The sequence below is a fragment of the Phoca vitulina genome, unplaced genomic scaffold (assembly GCF_004348235.1).
Source record: "Phoca vitulina isolate PV1807 unplaced genomic scaffold, GSC_HSeal_1.0 scaffold41, whole genome shotgun sequence".
In the NCBI taxonomy this organism is placed as follows: Eukaryota; Metazoa; Chordata; class Mammalia; order Carnivora; family Phocidae; genus Phoca; species Phoca vitulina.
In genome coordinates this window covers 14,913,814-14,931,191 of record NW_022589744.1, presented here as the reverse complement: position 1 = coordinate 14,931,191, position 17,378 = coordinate 14,913,814, and the positions used below count along the sequence as shown (strand labels likewise).

At 57.0% G+C, this 17,378-nt stretch overlaps 1 protein-coding gene across 1 annotated transcript; it reads right to left on the bottom strand.

Moving 5' to 3' along the window:
• Positions 1-258: 258 nt before the first annotated feature.
• On the bottom strand, positions 259-11,426 carry LOC116647807 (E3 ubiquitin-protein ligase RNF213-like). Its single transcript, XM_032429329.1, has 3 exons — positions 11,355-11,426; positions 9,488-9,629; positions 259-817 (listed from the first exon to the last, which is right to left on the bottom strand). Exons 2-3 carry the CDS (start codon positions 9,582-9,584, stop codon positions 456-458), a joined length of 459 nt encoding a protein of 152 aa, XP_032285220.1. The 5' UTR covers positions 9,585-9,629; positions 11,355-11,426; the 3' UTR covers positions 259-455.
• Positions 11,427-17,378: the final 5,952 nt, after the last annotated feature.

Genomic DNA, 17,378 nt, shown 5'->3' with positions numbered 1-17,378 from the left:
CACCCCCACGCTCACACTCCCCCCACGCACACCCACACCATGCCCACACCGACCAGGACACAGCCAGCTGCAGCGCTTCCCCCGCCGGTGTGACCACAAGGACCTGAGCACCGACAGGACAGCAGCCCCAACCCCCACCCGGAAGGACAGCATCCCTCTCGGCCTCCAGCAGGAAAGCACAGGCCCGCTGGCTCCGGACAGGCTGATGTGCAGCACGGGATCTTCTCTGCCACCCTCCTCCCCGAACCTGCCCAGGGCGCTCCCCGCCAGCCTCACCCAGGGCCCCCGACACTTGCGGGGGGCCGGCCACGCCCCCACTCTGCGGGGAGGAGCGCCTGGCCAGCCGCGTGCTCCCGGAGCACCAGCCCTGTCTCTGTGGCTTCGAGACACCTCAGCGCCGGCCCCGTGAAGGCCGAGAGGTCCGGAGGGGAGGCCCCGCACACGCACGTGGCGGCTCAGGCTTCCAGACCCGGCCCGGCCACGGCGGCCACCAGTCCCTGCCGTCGGAGACACAGCGGGAACGGGCAGGTACCGCTCCTCACAGACCCGCCCCGCCAGGGACCGGGCATACTCACTCTTCTCACTCTTGGGCAGGCCAAGGAGACGCTGGAAGGGGGCTCATCCAGATCTTCCTGCGGGAGATGACTCGAGCCCGGGGAGAAGAAAGAGCCACCATCCTCCCTCAGCTCCTGCCCACGCTCCATCTCTCCCTCAAGGTCTGATGCCACCGTGGGGCCGCCGTCCTCCCTCAGCTCCTGCCCACGCTCCATTTTTTCCTCTGGGGCCAGCATTGCCTCAGGATTGTTGTTCTCAGAACCTACAAAGGTACGTGCACATGGGTCAGGTCTCAAGGAAAAGTAAGGGAAGTCACGGAGGAAAATCCTCCCAGGACACTGGCCAGATCAGCCCTCTCCCCCATCATGCACTTTCCCTGGGTACAATGTCTGCTCTTGGGTGGGCATGAGGGACCCAGGACCCTGGCCCCAACCCCAAGGATGGGGCCGAACCCCCAAAACAGCACGTGCAGTCTGAGCGTCTAGCTCTTTCTGACGTCAGCAGCGGCAGAGTGGCCTGGCCCCGATTGTCTCCAAAACAGAACGTGCCACTCCCCTCCCTGCCCAAAGTGCTTCTTCCTCTCTTCTGAGGGACAGGTGCCCCATTCTCAGCCCCTCTCCCAGGTGCCTACCCCTTCTCCTGAGTTCAGGGTGACATATACATCTCCCTTCACTTGTCTTTGCAATCTCTCATTGTGTGGAAATTAAATTTGATTTTCTCCCGTCAATCTGTCATGTGTCAATTTAATTCTTAGACCAGCCAGAAGCATTTTGAAGGGCAGAGAAAAATTCTTCCTCCCCAACAAACTGATGGCCAAAGAACCAAAGCACCAAGGATATCGCACACACCAGCCCAGGGCCACTCTCCTTTGATGATAAACTGTGAGCATTTTGGCCAGTCTCTCTTCCACCTGCTTCTACGTGGGGCGGGCCCTGATTAGCATGACCCAATGAGAACCTGGCATTTCTCCTGGCCCCAGTGATTGGCAGGAAGTGCGGACGGCCTCCAGGTCTGGTTACTGGGGTTTCAGACACATTGATTTCCTGCCACAGTCAAACAAACAGATGCCAGGCACCGGAACTGGTGAGCCAGCTTGCCTCTGTGAATACAGCCAGCCTAAGGACAAAGCAGGGGACCAGAGAAAGATGCAGAGACCGAGGAACTCAGGACAGAGAGGGAGCCCCACGGAAATCCAAATCCCTGGATCTGGAGTGGAGTGTGTGTAGCCAGTGCATTCCTCCAGCTGATGAAGGAGGGAGCTGGGGTTCTGGTCCTCTCCAACATAAACAGGCCCAAAGACTATGAAAACCAGTAAGAATTTTTCTAAAAAATGAGCTTCCCAAAAGGAAAACAAGAGGCAGTTCAATGAAAAAGAAACACAAGTGACCTCTTAACCCTCAAAAATATCCTTGGCTCCCTACTGATCAAGGAAGTGAGAAAGAAATCTGTGAGATACCATGTCTAACCCATCCACTTGGCACTGATTAGCAAGATCGATAGCACCCAGTGCTACAGAGGATATGGGTGGTCAAGAAACCTCGAAACCCCTAGGTCAGAGGGGCCAGAAGCCCTATGCATTGTAAACACACCAGGCTGTCCTCCAGACAGACTGGTTCCGGGGGCAAGATCTACCCCACCATGTGCCTTACGGCAAAACAGTGGAACAAGGTAAGTGCCTAGTGATGTGGCAAACAACGGCAGAAGAAAAATTATTAATTTTCCTCACTACTTACAGCCCATTGACAAGTCCTTGAACCAGGCAGAGTGACATTCCTCTAGGGACTCAGCTGCCTCGAGGTGGACACTTTGCTAAGGGCAAAAGGCAATCTTAGCCTGACCCTCCAGGATCCTGTAAGTCTACTTTAACATATAAAAATTCCTTTGGAGGCGCCTGAGTGGCTCACTGGTTAAGCATCCAATTCTTGATTTTGGCTCAGGTCATGATCTCAGGGTTGTGCGATCAAGCCCCACACTGGGCTCTGCGCTAGGTGTGGAACTTGCTTAAGATTCTCTCTCCCTTTCCCTCTGCCCCTTCCCTCTCTCCCTCTCTAAAATACATACACACATACATACATAAATGAAATCTTCATAAATAAAAAATAAATAAAAATTCCTTTGGATACTCCCTTTATCTCTACCCCCCAAGATCCATGTTGGCAATCATCCCCCAGGCATGTGGCCCACTGATAGACATCTGAAGGGTCTCATGACTCAGGTTTTATTAGATGGTAATAAATGACCTTTTCCCAATAATAGGTAGCCCCTCAAGGCCCTGGAAACCTTGCTTCCGAAATTACTTAGGGACTTTCGCTCTCCCTAATGATGAGGGAGCAGAAGGCTTGCTGAGGACAAAGCAGAAGCTGGTGTCCTACCCACCCCCTCCGCCCCATGTGGCATGGGTGACATTCCTCATGCACTCCTGGCTGCCCTAAAGGAAAAACAAACCGTTAACTATAGAGATCACAGTCTTGCAGGACAGGAGTCTCCCTCAGTTTACTTACAAAAGCCTTAGCAATAGCTTCCAGAAGGAAATGTAAATAAAACTGAATTTCTTCTAAACCTAAAGCCCATTGACAAGTACGTGTGATAGGAGGAATGTAACATCCCTCCAGGAAACTCCCAACTGTCTTCATGTTAGTGCCTCATTAGAGGGGAAAACAGCCTTGGCTTGACAATAACCAGGCCTCCAGTACCTGGAGAGTCTTTAGCATATGACAGTCCTTCTGGACACCCCCTTTGTCCTCACCTCCCCAACTCCTGAGTATATAAGCAGCCACCCCTCACAACTATGGGACAGCAGCTCTTTCCGCCCACGGGTCCTGTCCCCGTGCTTTAATAAAATCATCTTTTTGCACCAGAGACATCTTAAGAATTCTTTCTTGGTTGTTGGCCCCAGACCTCACTTATATTCTAAAACTACATCACTAACCCCCTCTCAACTTGAAAGTATATAATGGGCCACTCCTCATGACCCCAGTGCAACTCTCTGTCCATGGGTCCTGTCCCCGTGCTTTAATAAAAATTTTTTTTAAAGATTTTTATTTATTTGAGAGAGAGAGAGAAATGAGAGAGAGAGAGAGAGAGAGAGCATGAGAGGGGGGAGGGTCAGAGGGAGAAGCAGACTCCCCGCTGAGCAGGGAGCCCGATGCGTTACTTGATCCCAGGACTCCAGGATCATGACCTGAGCCGAAGGCAGACGCTTAACCGACTGAGCCGCCCAGGCGCCCCTCTGTGCTTTAATAAAACCACCTTTTTGTACCAAAGACGTCTCAAGAATTCTCCCTTGGCTGTCGGCTCTGGACCCTACCCCACCGAACCTCACCTATGTTCTAAAGCTACGTCAGCATGACCCCACCAGCTTACAGAAACACGTGTGCGTACGCACGTTCCCACACAGAGGAAACATCCAGAAGGGGACACATCAAATACTTAATGGTGTTGTGTTAGCTGGGGATGCGAAGGGCTGGGGCTGGGGGAAGGTCAGGGGCTTTGTGGTTTTTATGCTCTCCTATAACGTGAAGGTCATTCATGATGTGAGGAACAAAGGCAAAAGAAATGTAGATAAAATTAAATTTCCTTATAACCTGCAGCCTATTGACAAATACTTGAGACAGGCAGAGTATAGTATTCCTCCAGGAATTCCCAATCTTCATGTTAATGCCTTGCTAGAGGAAAGACAACCTTAGCTTAACAATAGCCAGGCCTCCAGGATCCTGTGAGTCTTTAAGATAGGAAAGTCCTTTTGGAAACTTTGCACTGTCTTTACCTCCCCCAACTCCAAAGTATATAATCAATAGCTCCTCACAATCCAGGGGCAGCTCTTCCTGCCCACGGATCCTGTCCCTGTGTTATAATAAAACCACCCTTTTTGCACCAAAAACGTTTCAAGAATTCTTTCTTGACCGTTCGCTCCTGAACCCCACTTCAAATCACATCAATTCACACCAGCATGTGATATTTCTATGATCATCAAAATAAAAAGGAATGTAGCTGGATTCAGGAAGAGCAAACCTTCCTTGGCACTTAGTAGACACTCTGCATGTTAACCCATTAAGTACTCGCAGCCACCCAATGGGGGAGGTGCTTTTCCTGGCACCTTACTGTTTGGTAGACACAAATATGGAAGAACAATGGGGGAGCAGGGTTTGAACCCAGGCATTGGGCTGCCTCCCATGGTTTCACAGAAGCCACGACAGGCCCTGGGGACAGCTGTTGGGGCCATGGTCCTTGCCCACAGGACATTTTGGCTGAATCAGAGCAAATTCCTGTGCCCCACCCCTGAAGCACGCATGCATGCTGGGAGGCATGATCTCCCCTGCGTTGCTCCTGCAAACAGGCATTCCTGCAGGCAAACAAACCTAGGGCTATCCAGAGAGCCAAGTGGGTCTGAGCGCCTTCAGATCCCAAAATCAGGTCACTGGCTGATTAGTACAGGAATGAGGGAAGAAGGCAGAAGCCTCACCAGCAACCCCAAATCATTGCTACAACAAAATGTCACACAAAATTAGCTCAACCGAAACCAGTCAGCCACGCTGACTCTGACACCCAGGCTTCCTTCCAATGAGAGCCCCAGAAGCAGGCCTGGGTCTGCAGCGCATGCGCCCTTGGGACGGCCACCAGCTAGCCCGGGGGCCCCCAGCCATCCGGGCCTAGCCCTCAGCTGGAAAACACGGGCTGCAGCCTTCCCTGTCCTGAAGGCTAAAGCAAGTAGGCACGCTTCCCACTCTCTCACGAGGTCCATAGGGGAGTCACATTCCCAGAGTCAGAAAGAGGATGGTGGGTACCAGCGGCAGTGGGAGGCGTTAGTGTTTACTGGGGACAGACTTTCAGTTTGGGAAGATGAGAACGTTCTGGAGGGGGAGGTGGGGATGGCGGCACAGCAGTGACAATGTGCTTCCTGCCACTGAACAGTTACACGCCGTTAAAACCGTAAATTTCAAGTTATAAATGTTTCACCACAATTAAAATAATAAAACCCAGCGCACTGAAAACACAACCCTCCAGGTCCACCTGGCCCCCACCACCACCTAAGTCGGTGCAGCGAGCACACACCCACAGCCTGTGCGGGTGGCCACCAGCCCCAAGGCACGAACAGGCAGGATGGCTCCATCCCTGACTGGTGACCCTCCGCTGCCTCCTCAAACCCCCCTGGGGCCACCCCCATCTGTACCTGTCCTGCCTCCGAGCTCCCCCGGTGGGCCCAGCCCTGCCCGGGATGCCTATAGGGCCTCAGGCTCTCATCTTTTTCCCATTATAAAAACATCAAGGACACTGGGAAATAGCGGAAAATAAAAAAGTGAATATCATCTCCTGATAATAAACTTCTAACACGCCAGGTCAAGTCCCACTGAGTCCCCTGGGGCACCTGACCCTCTCCCCTGGCCCTACCCTCCACCATCGGACTGGCCCGACATGACCCGGGCAAAGTTGGTCACCCTCTGCCCAGGATGGGCTGGGACTCTCCACACACTCCCCTTCCACGCCTTTATCCACGTGGCCCCCCACACCCCCAAGACCCAGTCATCCAGTGACGGGGGGAGCCAAGGCAAAAAGAAATGGTAGATAAAACTAAATTTCCTTGACAAACGCTTGAGGCAGGCAGAGGATGAAGTTCCTCCAGGAACTCCCAAGGGCTGTCATGTTAATGTCTTGCCAGACCCAAAAACTACCTTAGCTCAACAATGGCCAGGCCTCCCGGATCCTATAAGTCTTCTTTAACATGAAAAAACCCTTTGAGGGGGGTGCCTGGATGGCTCAGTCGTTAAGCGTCTGCCTTCGGCTCAGGTCATGGTCCCAGGGTCCTGGGATCGAGCCCCGCATCGGGCTCCCTGCTCCGCGGGAAGCCTGCTTCTCCCTCTCCCACTCCCCCTGCCTGTGTTCCCTCTCTCACTGTGTCTCTCTCTGTCAAAAAATAAATAAATCTTTAAAAAAAAGAAAAACCTTTAAGAAAACCCTTTGGGAAATCTCCTTTGTCTCTACCCGTCCTAACTTAAAAGTATATAATCAATCGCTCCTCACGACCTCAGCACAGCTCTTTCTGCCCGTGGGTCCTGTCCCTGTGCTTTAATAGAACCACCATTTTTGTTTTAATAGAACCACCATTTTTGCACCAAAAACGTCTTCAGAATTCTTTCCTGACCATTCACTCTCTGGGCCCCCAGACCCCGGCCCTGCCCACCACCCCAGAGCCCCTGGTCTGGCGTGCCCCCAAGCCCCGGCCCGGCAGCCCTGGGAGGGCCTGACAGGAAGAAGACTCTCCGGGGCAGCTCCAGCCCTGCCCCGGCAGCTTGGTTTCACTTTGCATTCCTGTAAACAGAGGCACAGCCCGGCGTGAGGGAGGGGCGAGGCGGCGGAGGGGCGGGGAGGCAGGAAGCACCGTGCCGGGCGGGGGTGCTGGGGGAGATCGCCATCGCTCCTGAGACCCCGGCCCTTGGGGATCCCCCGTGCGCCCCGCCAGAGGGACCAGGACCGGCCCCGCTCCCGCCAGCCGCAGGGGAGGGCCCCCACGTGAGAAGCCAGCGCCCCGGCCGCTCTCCAGGCCTTTGCCAGCCTCTCGGAGGCAGGGGTGGGGACGCTTGGGACCTGACCAGCCCTCCCTACCTGCTGGGATGAGCAGCGCCGTGGACGGTGACCCCCGGGCTACTGTGAGGACGGGGAGACTTCATGGCATCCTGTAAAAATGCCACACGCCCAGGCTCCCACACAGACCTTCCTTTGCCGGTTCTGTTGGCGAGCGCCTGGGCTGCCCCCTGCAGCGCGCTGAGACCCCCTCGCAGAAAACCGGAGCAGGGCAGAGGTACTGCGCTCCCCCGGAGACCCCTGGGAGGAGCGCGCGTTCCCCCAGAGAGGTGGATCTCCAGGAGGCACCAGGCACTGGACCCAGACTCCAGGAAAGCCCATCGGGGTCCTCGGCCTATCCGTCCAGGATCCCCCTGCTTTACCTGGTCACAGTAATTCATTTCCACCCTGGAGACCCACACTCAACCTCTGCCCCACACTCACCCTGCCTCACCCCTGACCCCTGACCCCCACTACAGGCAGGGCCAGCAGGGGCTGGAGCTGCTTATCCACGCAGCCCAGGTGGTGGCACTTCAGAGCAGACAGAGGGGGCCGCCAGCAGCCCCCCTTCCCTCCCTTCCCTTGGAGGCTGCAAGACCACGGCTTCCCCCAGGGCACAAGCCCTCCAGAGCCGCTGGCCTGGGTTCAAATCCTGTCTCTGCCAATTGCTGGCCGTGGGACTGCACACAGGTTACTTAACCTCTTTGCGCCTCACCCTTGGCATCCGTAAAATGGGAATTTATGATAGCTCCCCCCTCAATACTTAGCACAGCACCAGGCTCTCACCAACTGATCTGATTTGGGGTTTTTACTCTCTGGGGTCCCAAAGACCCCCCTCACAAGGTCTCCCACTCAGGATGTTGTAGTGACCAGGGTGTGGAGCCCTAGCAGGTGGGAAATTCCACCTGGACACCGGGAGCTCAGCTACGCCCCGGTTCCATATCCAGACAGCAAGGAATCCATGAGGACAGCGGACACCAAGCCAACTCAAGCACGACTGCGTGAGTCCAGTCCCTCGTGTTCCAAAGGAAAAGACAGACTCCCCAGGTCTGACTCCAGCCAGAGCTCCCCCCTAAAGGGGCAGGAGCAAAAGAAAATCAAACAAAAATTGATAACAAAAGCAGTCGCCTCTTCGTACGTCTTACAGTCAGTCCAATAAAAACATCTGTGATGTGAGCACTTCGTACGCACACAGCAAAAACGAGTGAGTAACGAACCAGTGACTCCCCTTCACACCTAACACACAGTGCACCCTTGCCGATCACCCAGAGGTCGGCAAGCAAGAAGGGCTGGTGCCGAAAGCATTTACTGACTCCCGTGCAAACACACACAAGCTGTATTTAGAAAACACACATGATCTTCTAGAGGACTTTCTTTGATTGGTCCAGAAATTATTAGTCAAGCACCTACTGTGTGCCAGGGACTTGGAGTAAAGCAGCCAACAAGAGAGCAAAGGTCTTGTCTGGAGCCACACACTGCCGTGGGCTAATGCTAGAAGGACACACAGCCTGGTAAAGTGCGGGCGGGGAGGGGGGGCGGGCAGGTGTAGTTCTCAATGGGGTAGTCAGAGTGAGCCTCCAGAGGAGAAGGTGGAGGAGCAAAGACAGGTGAGGGGGTAATGGTGCTGCCCTCAGAGGAAAGGTATATTCCAAGCTGAGGGAACAGGCAGTGCAAAGGTCCTGTGGTCCAAGAACACCTAGGAAAGGAAGGAAGGCAGCCTGTGGTCCTGGACACCAAGAGAATTAAGGACTGACCTGAGCCGGCTGGTGAGGGGGCCACCTGACATGATTCCCCTTTCAGGCACTGACCTGCCACCGGGAAGGGTCCCGTCCAGGCTGTGGGGACCCCGCACTCCATCACAGCACCTGGGACACCACTTCCACACAGCATCCTCTGAAATCCACTAAGATCCCTCAGTTCAGCCTGACACTTCCCAGTCCCGAGAAGGAGGAGAACCCTCAAGTTCTCTCCAAGAAATGAAATTGAAAGTTTTGTTTTTGTTGTTTTTTTTAATTTGTCAGGGAGAGAGAATGAGAGCACAAGCAGGGGGAGTGGCAGGCACAGAGAGCTGAGCAGGGAGCCCGATGCGAGGCTCGATCCCAGGACTCTGGGATCATGACCTGAGCTGAAGGCAGCTGCTTTACCAACTGAGCCACCCAGGCACCCCTGAAAGTTTTTAAAAAGCAACAAAAGCTTCCAGCAAAGGACCAGATGAAACTGTTCTTCTAACAAAAGCGCTTCTAGTAAGAGTTCCTCCAGCCATAGAAGACCTCATACTACCCGACTGAGCTGCCTGCTGGCCACAGTTTCCATTTCAGCGAAGGGAAGTGGGACTGGGCTGCTGCCTACCCCACCGCCCCCATTCGGCCCTTACCGGCTACGGGGGCTGCAGGAAGCAGCCTCTGTCCACACTGGCTGCAGAACTTGGGGGCTTCATCTTTGGAGACATGCCCACACGAAAGACACTTCATTCCTCCCGGGATGGGTCTTCTCCAGGCGGGAACGCTCCTGCAGATCTGGAAGAAAAAGGAAGGGTCCCCAGGCAGCTGACTATATACTGAGCCACCTGTCATGTGACCACAGCCCTGCTTCAGTTTCATTTTCTGGGAAAGTGAAATAACAGCGCCCAGAAGGTCCTCCGGCTCAATCGAAACCTAGCGCTAGCACTTCCCCACCTGCAGCACTCATAGCCCTGGGCCCCCGACCAAGTAACCGCCCCACCCCCGGCTCCTGACCGGGGGCATCTCCCCCTCCCCCACCAGGGGCTCCAGCACCCTATTCCCTTTCTGCTTCCCCAGCCAGGCTCGCCCCTCCTGGGCTCTCCGTCACTCAGTGAGTCTAAAACTGTCCCCCCTGGCTGAGACTGGGGGCTGGGACAACTGAGAACTAGGTGTGGGCGGAGGGGGGTTTGTTCCGGGCAGAGACACAGCCCGTGCAAAACCCTGAGATAAGGCATGGTGTAAGAGTGCACTGGACAAGGGGCACAGAGACAGAAGCACCTGCTCACAGGTGACATGGGATTAGGCGAGGCCGACAGCACCGCAGAGATGCCGGAGCGGACCGAGGGACCCGCCTGCGCGGGCGGCCCAGAGCTAACAGGACTAGTGCTCAGGACTCCTAACAACGGGCTAACGGGCTGCGTCCTGCTGCTTCCAGCCAGCTGCCCGCCCCTGCCTCCCCCCGACTTGGCTCACTGTCCACCAGATAGTGAGCTCTCAGGGGCAGGGCAGAGCTACACTGGTGTGTGCCAGGCTGCCCGGCTCAACCCGACACCGCCAAGCCCTGGCCCCCACCTCGCCCCTCACCACCACATGACCACGGAAGTGACCACCATCCTGGTCTGGGCTTTCGCTCTGTGACTTTCAGTGACTCCCCACGGCCCAGGCCTCTACCCCTAAGCTGTCCTCCTCCGCAAGGCTCTGCTTCCCCACACACCAAAAAAGTCACAAGAAGGCTCAGAAATCCTCCGTGAAGCGTCCCATTGTTTCTCGCCCCCACCAGGGGCCTAAGGGCATAAACGAGAACCCAAGAGAACACGCACAACACTATCCAATCGCTTCCGGACTCTTCCCAACTTCAGAACTGCGCCAAACTCAAAGCCCATCCTCCCAACCGCCACCAAACCAAGCCTACCAGCGGGGGTGGGCGGTGGGGGACAGGGAGCGGGGGCGGGTCAGGGGCGGCCGGCCGCCCCCATCTCTGCACTCGCTCCTTCTCTGGCCTCCCCGCGGCCACCTCGTGGCCCTCAAGGCTGTCGCGGCAGAGGTGCCCACCCTGGCCTGGTGACCGTGGCCGTGGGCAGCCCTGGAAACCGGGGAGGACGCTGCGCTCCGGGCGGCGCGGTTACGGGGGCGGGGATGCCGTTCTCCAGAAAGTTACTGTGGACACACATAGGGGCACAGCGTGGCTCCGGTGTGGCAACTCGAGAGAGCAAGGATTCCGCTCCCGGGGGAGGCGCGGCGCCCGGGACTCCCCCGCGCACGCCGCGCGCCCACCGGTGCCCGCGGCCCGGGGGTGGGGTCCGCACGGCGCGGGGCGGGGCGGGGCGGGGCGGGGCGGGGCCGGGAGCCCGAGGCGAAACCGAAACCAGGCGCCGCCGGAAGAGGCAGCCGGGAGGGGACGGCCCGCAGCGCGCAGGCGCCACGACCCAGACCTGAGGACCCGGCGGCCCGCCCCGCGCCCTCTGCCCGGCGAGGCCCGGCGCGCCCCCAGCGGCCCCGCGGCCCCGCTCCCGCTCGCACCTGCGGCGCCCCGGCGCGCAAGCCTCCGCCGCCGCCCGGTTTCGTTTCTCTGGTCCGGGTCCCGCCCCTGCGGGCGTGGGGGAGTTCGGGCGGGTGCGGCCAGAATGCCGCCCATGGCGCCCCCAGCGGCCCCGGCGCCAGGCCAAGGGGGAGGCGCCGCCTGCCGCTTCCCGCGGGGCGGGGTGCCGGGGAGCCCGGATTCCGGCCCAGCAGGGGTCTGCACCCCCGTCTCCCCCAGCAGCCCCCAGCCCTGGAGCCCAGCACCCTGGACAGTGCCCCCCGCCCTGGAGAGCCAGCGGCCGGCCAGGGAGGGGCACAGAGGACGCGAGGTGGGTCACTCCGGTGCAAAGAGGTCACCAGCCCCGTCGCATCGGGACCTTGTGCAGATGAAGTGACCGCAGTGGCCGATAGTCGTAGAGGGTTTCCAGCCCGCGCTCGACCCTGGATGGTCACTGATAACCAAGAGGCCACCCCAGCCTGCGTTTGCACCCCCTACCCCTCCATCCCTCAGTGCCCTCATCTGTGAGCTCATAGTGCAGCATCCTAGGGCTGCTGGAGAATTTATCATTAACAACAACAATACAGCCAGTGCCGGTGTTCCACGACCCAAGCAAAGTGCGTGATGTGTATCACTTACTCCCTACTTTCCTCACGGCCCTCTCCCCCAGAACCAGCGCGGCCTGAGAGCACTTGTGGGCCCCTGTGCTGCTACAAAGTCCAGCTTGGATGATTATGATCAAATTTAAAACGCTGGGGTTCCTGTGCCGCCCGTCCCCAGCTCTCTCCCTTCCACAAGCTCCAGACACATTACCCTTCCTCTGGCCTATGAACAGCAAGCTCAGTTCTCCTTGGGCCCCTCCGCAGTGCCCAGCCCTCGCAAGTCTGGCTTCTTCATTCAAACCCAGCATCACAGAGTTCAGGCGGGGCTTAGCGGGTGCTCAGCACAGGTTGCCATGATTGATCTCGTATTTACTCAAAGCCACAAACCCCAACTCACGACCAGCCACCCCCACTGTCTAGTTCATCGGGATCTGGGCAGGATCTAAGCCGTGTCCACTGCTGTGGCCTTTGACCTTGTACTGACCTCATGTGGGGCCCAGGAAAGAGAACTTGTTCTGAAAGAAGGGGGCTCCAGGCAGCGTGCCAGGCTGGGCAGACTGGACTGGGCTGTCCCTGCTGGGTCCTAGCAGGAGAGGGGGCTTAGTCAGAATGCAGGGAAGGCTCTGGGAATCTGGGGAATCCTCTGGGAATGGCAAGTGAAGGGAGAGCCCAGCCCTACCCTACACTGTCCTGTGCCACCGTTAGATTTGGGGAGACGCCAGCAGAGCAAAACCCAGATGCCCTTCCAGGCCAGTGACGAGCTAGCCCTGCTGGCCAGGCGGCACTTCCTGCGTGTGCTCCCACGGGAAGGCGTGGCTCGTGGGCTCCAGAACCCTGAGCCTGCCCCAAGTAACAGGGAGTGGTTGAAGGACCGGCAGAGCGGGCACTGTGGTCAGCACTCTGCAGCCCGGCAGGGTCAGGAAGCCACATCCTGGATGAGTCAGGTGGCTGAGAAAACACCCTGACCTGCGTGGTGCAGCCTGTTTGTCGTAAAACCCAACACAGCCTTAGGAATGAGGATGCTTCCAGTAGAAACACCCCACCAAGGGAGACACCCTTTGGATTTTAAGGCCATTTTAATGTCCCCAGGGAATCTTTCCTGTTCCCTTCTCTATGTTCTTGACCACTCCCTAGCAGGAAGCAAACTGTAAAAGGATGTTTAGAATCTCACCTTTGAGAGACGGCGATTGCTGTCCTGCCTTACCTGTCTCTGCACTCCCAACTTAACTTGTGGCTCAAGATCAACGAGGCTTCAGCTGGAGTATCAGGTCACCTCCTCTTCCCTCAGCTGCTAAGAGCGCATCTAGCCAGGCTACCTCAGAGCTGGGTTGTCACCTGCATTTGCAGGGGTGACTTTGGGTGACACCAACCTCCAGAAGAGGAAGCCTGCCTAGAGCCAGGCTCCGACTCCCTACTTTCTGAGAAGTCTTAGGTAAGTGGCATGGTAGGCGTGGACATCCTGTTCTGACAGGCGCAGAAACAAGCCAGCAGGTGCTCCGAGGAAAGCAGAGGTTCCGAACCCTTCCTTCTCTAGGCGCTGAGAACCTAGCGTAAGTGGTCCTGTCGTCAGGACACCTGCACCATAAAGATGGTTAGCGACCCAAAGAACCAAATCAAAACTCACGCAGTACACCAAATAAAGACAAAACAAAGAAAAGATGGAAAAGCCAGGTGTTACGAGCCCGTTGTGAGTACTCAGAGAAGACCCCTTACATTCTCTGGTCTTGACACATGCAATAAACGTATACGTTGGAATAGGCACGCAATATTTGAAAAAATAATATATATATAGTATGACAAAAAATAACATATATGATCTAATACCATTAGGAAATAAGAGAAAAATAACAAAATATGAGGACAACAGTAGATGTGGTTTCCTTTGCGGGGCTGAGCCAAGATCAAAGACTGATGTCAGTGCAGGAGGAGGATGGGGTCATGGGATGAACAAAGGAGGGGGTGAGGAAAGGTTGCAGGTCGTGTCAACCTCAGCCTTGTCCCTACACATATGGTGGCGTGGAGCCTGCAGCCTTGAATCTCTCCTTGGCCCAGCGTTCACAAAGAACCTGACCCCTTCTTGGGGAAGATCTGCTGGTGGAAAGCCTGCCCGCACACTCTTCCCAGGGTCAGCTGCGTGACGTCAGCGGGGAGGAGCCCACTGACTGAGCCATGTGGTCTGCCTGGCCAACCCCGGCATAGAACATCTTCCAGTTTCCATGGATGTTGGAGCGTTTGAAACGTCCTTGATCTTGATCTGGCAGCCGCCAGTGTTATAGAATGGATGCAATGGGACCCAAACTTATCTTGTTGGCCGGCCTTGCTCCTCGCCTGCGTATACTGAGACTCCCGGGGTCGCCTGCAGGAAGGACGCTCCCCTGCCCGGGTGCAGCGAGCAGAGAGGCACCCTTTGCAGGGAGCGTGAGTGCGGGAAGGGGTCGGGGGAGGCCGAGAACAAGGGGGCCTTATGAGGAGAATCCAGGCCCGAGGGCATGTGGTTCTGCCGCTGCCCGCAGCACAGCCCTGTGGCCCTGGTCCGGACTGGCGCATCCAGCCATCTCAAAGCCGGGCTTGTATGGCCAGGCAGGGCTGAACAAAACGCTCTCATTTATCCCAGAGCTGTATAAATAAAAACCATACAAAACAAGAGGGGCCTGCAGCTCCCGGCTTTGGCTGCGTCTACTCACCAGCCTGCCTCAGGTCTTCTCTTCAGCTCTGGTTTTTCCCACGAGAAGACCACAGATCTATTTGAGAGAGGCTTGGCAGTCAAGAAATAGGCTTTGGGGTGCAGATGTGTTGGGGCTGAGTTTGGCTGGTGGGAGTCAGTGTTCTGGGCCTGGATATTCTCGACCAGGGATTGTACTCTTGACCCCATGGAGCAAGAACCGTCCCAGAGTCAGATGTCCCTCAGGCTGAAACGGTGGGGTCCAAACACCTCCTCCACTGGCACCGACCGAGCCCCCACGTGGGCTGCAGGCCCGCACAGACAGAAGGGCAGCCTTATGGAGGTGCCATGGCTCCTTGTGTTTCGGGGGCGGGGGGCACAGAACTGAGAAGAGTAACCAAGTGACTTCATGGCATTCTCCTTACCTGTGTGTCTCCGTCCCCCCAGCCGTCCGATTTAGGGCCACCCCGATCCAGTGTGACCTCCTCTGAACACAACTAATGACATCCTCAAAGACCCTGTTTCCAAATGAGGTCAGAGTCCCAGGCTTCTAGGGTGAAGAACTCAACTCTTTTCAGGGGACAGAATTCAACCTACTGCAGGCACCAGCTCCGTGGGCTTCGCCAAATCTGCTCTAAAAGATGCGGCCACCTGGCACCGCAAAGGGTTCCTATGGTTTGGATAAACTTGGGTCCTTCCACAGGATTAAAACTATTCTAAAGTGGGGGGGGGGGCAGGTTCTCGGCCAGCATCACTAGCTGAATTTACAGAGGGTAGGTAGATCTACGCAGAACAGAGTTTCTACAAGTAATTACATTACAGCCAGAAAAAGGTTTGCTGTTGGCTCCCAGTCAGCCTAGGCAGGGTAGCCCGGCTCCAGGCCGACTTTCTATTGAAGATGGAGGTCCCCGCCCCACTCTGGCATTCACGGGGACACCCACTGCTCCCCACATCAGCATGCAGAGCACCCTGACCCATGAGGAGGCTTCCCTGGGTGTGGGGCCTGCGGGGACGTGGCCACCGAGCCTACAGCTGCCACCGTAAAAGCTGGTGACACTGGGGGGCCCCTCCACGGTGGCTTCAGACTGCAGGCAAGATGGAGCAGTCACACGGGATCCCCTCACCCTATCCTGGTTCATTTCTCTGGGGCAGGGGAGGAGCACGGCATGCAGCCTGAGGCCTAAAGCTTCCCTCCTACCCTCACCTCCACCCTCCCCGATGTCTCCATCCTCAGAGTCCTCCATCAAGCTGCCAGAGTTAGGACAATGCCAGGAGGTCCGGTTCCGAGTAGCGGCGGTTCCTCGGTGCCTGATACACGCCGGTCCCTCCTCACCCTGCCCCTCAACTCCACCCCTGCAACGGCTCTTCGGAGGAAATTAAGGGCCAGGGAGATTAGACAGTTTACCCAACGTCACGCAGTGGGAAAGCAGAACAGCCTGGACTCAACACCGCTCTCTGTGAGCCAGCCACAGCATGCTGCCTCCTCCTCCGTCACCACGTCAGAGATTCTCACAACCACCCCCAGGGACGGAGTACAGGCAAGCACGGGCATGAGCCAGGAGCTCGGAGCAGCCGGGGCCTCCAAACCACCTTGGAAGCGGACATCTCAAACCTGGGGTATCCGACACGGCAGCCACGGGACACGTGGCACGCAGCCCTCGAAGCGTGGCTGGTCTGAACTGCGGCGCGCCGTGGGCGCACAGTCCACAGCGGGTTTCGAGATGTCGTGTGAGCAAAACAAGGTCAACTGTCTCACTGCTGAGCTGTCTATAGATCACGGGCTGAAAGTAGTATTGTGGGTGTAATGGGTTCAATATAATATTAATTTCACCTGCTCCTTATTCCACAAGGCGACTGGAAGTGGGAAGCTGGCCCGCGTGGCTCAGTGACGGCGTGTGTTGTACTTCGTCGAGGGCGCGGATCTGGGTCACTGTTCACTGTATAGTCGGGGCTCTGGGAGCTGCTGTGACGGGGGCAGTGCCCATGGGCCGCTGCTCAGCAGGTGCCCTCCTCCATGCCCGCTGACCCGAACTCGGCCATTCTCGGCACGTGGCTTCCCAGGGCACCGGTGAGGTCCCGCGGGCCAGCCAGCCGGCCGGGGAGCGGAATGAGCTTGCACGAGCCAGCACCGAACGCCTCATTAGTCTGCCCGGGCTGCTGCCTCAAAGCAGCACAGACGAGGCGGGGCCGAAGGCCGGGATCCTGGGGTCAGCACGGCGGTCCCTCTGAGGCTGAGGCCTCTCTCCCAGCTGCTGGGGGCTTGCTGACAAGTCTTCGCTGTTCTTGGCTTATAGAAGCATCACGCTGACTTCTGCCTTCTTGTTCAGGTGGCCTTCTCCCTGGGTGTGTGTCTGGGCCAAACCTCCTCTTTTTTTAAGGGCTGAGCCATACGGATGAGCCATCCTACTCCAGGATGGACTCACTTAACTAATTACACCTGCCATGACCCTATCTCCAAATAAAGGCATATTCTCAGGTACCGGGAGTCAGGTACTTCAAGTCAGCGTATGAATGTCGGGGACACAGTGTGACCGCACATCTCAGGGACATGGCCATGCTCCCCAGAGGGGCTGGGACTGTGTTGGTGCGGGGGACACCGTCACCCCGCCAGCCAGCTGTAGGCGACTACACCAGCCAGCAGCACCGTCAGCCCCGCCCCGCGGGCCCTGGGGCACAGGCCGAGGCCCGGGGGGGCGCGTCTGCTGACCACCCAGCCCCACATCCTCGGGCACCGAATTCCAAAGTCCTTCCACACCGTGGTC

Bases quoted from the DNA above. Each gene is read 5' to 3' on its own strand.
- LOC116647807 (XM_032429329.1), bottom strand. From the start codon at position 9,584: ATGAAGTGTCTTTCGTGTGGGCATGTCTCCAAAGATGAAGCCCCCAAG. The intron at 818-9,487 runs GTAAGGGCCGAA...GTACCTTTGTAG, and splicing joins TCCTGCAGCCCCCGTAGCCG to GTTCTGAGAACAACAATCCT.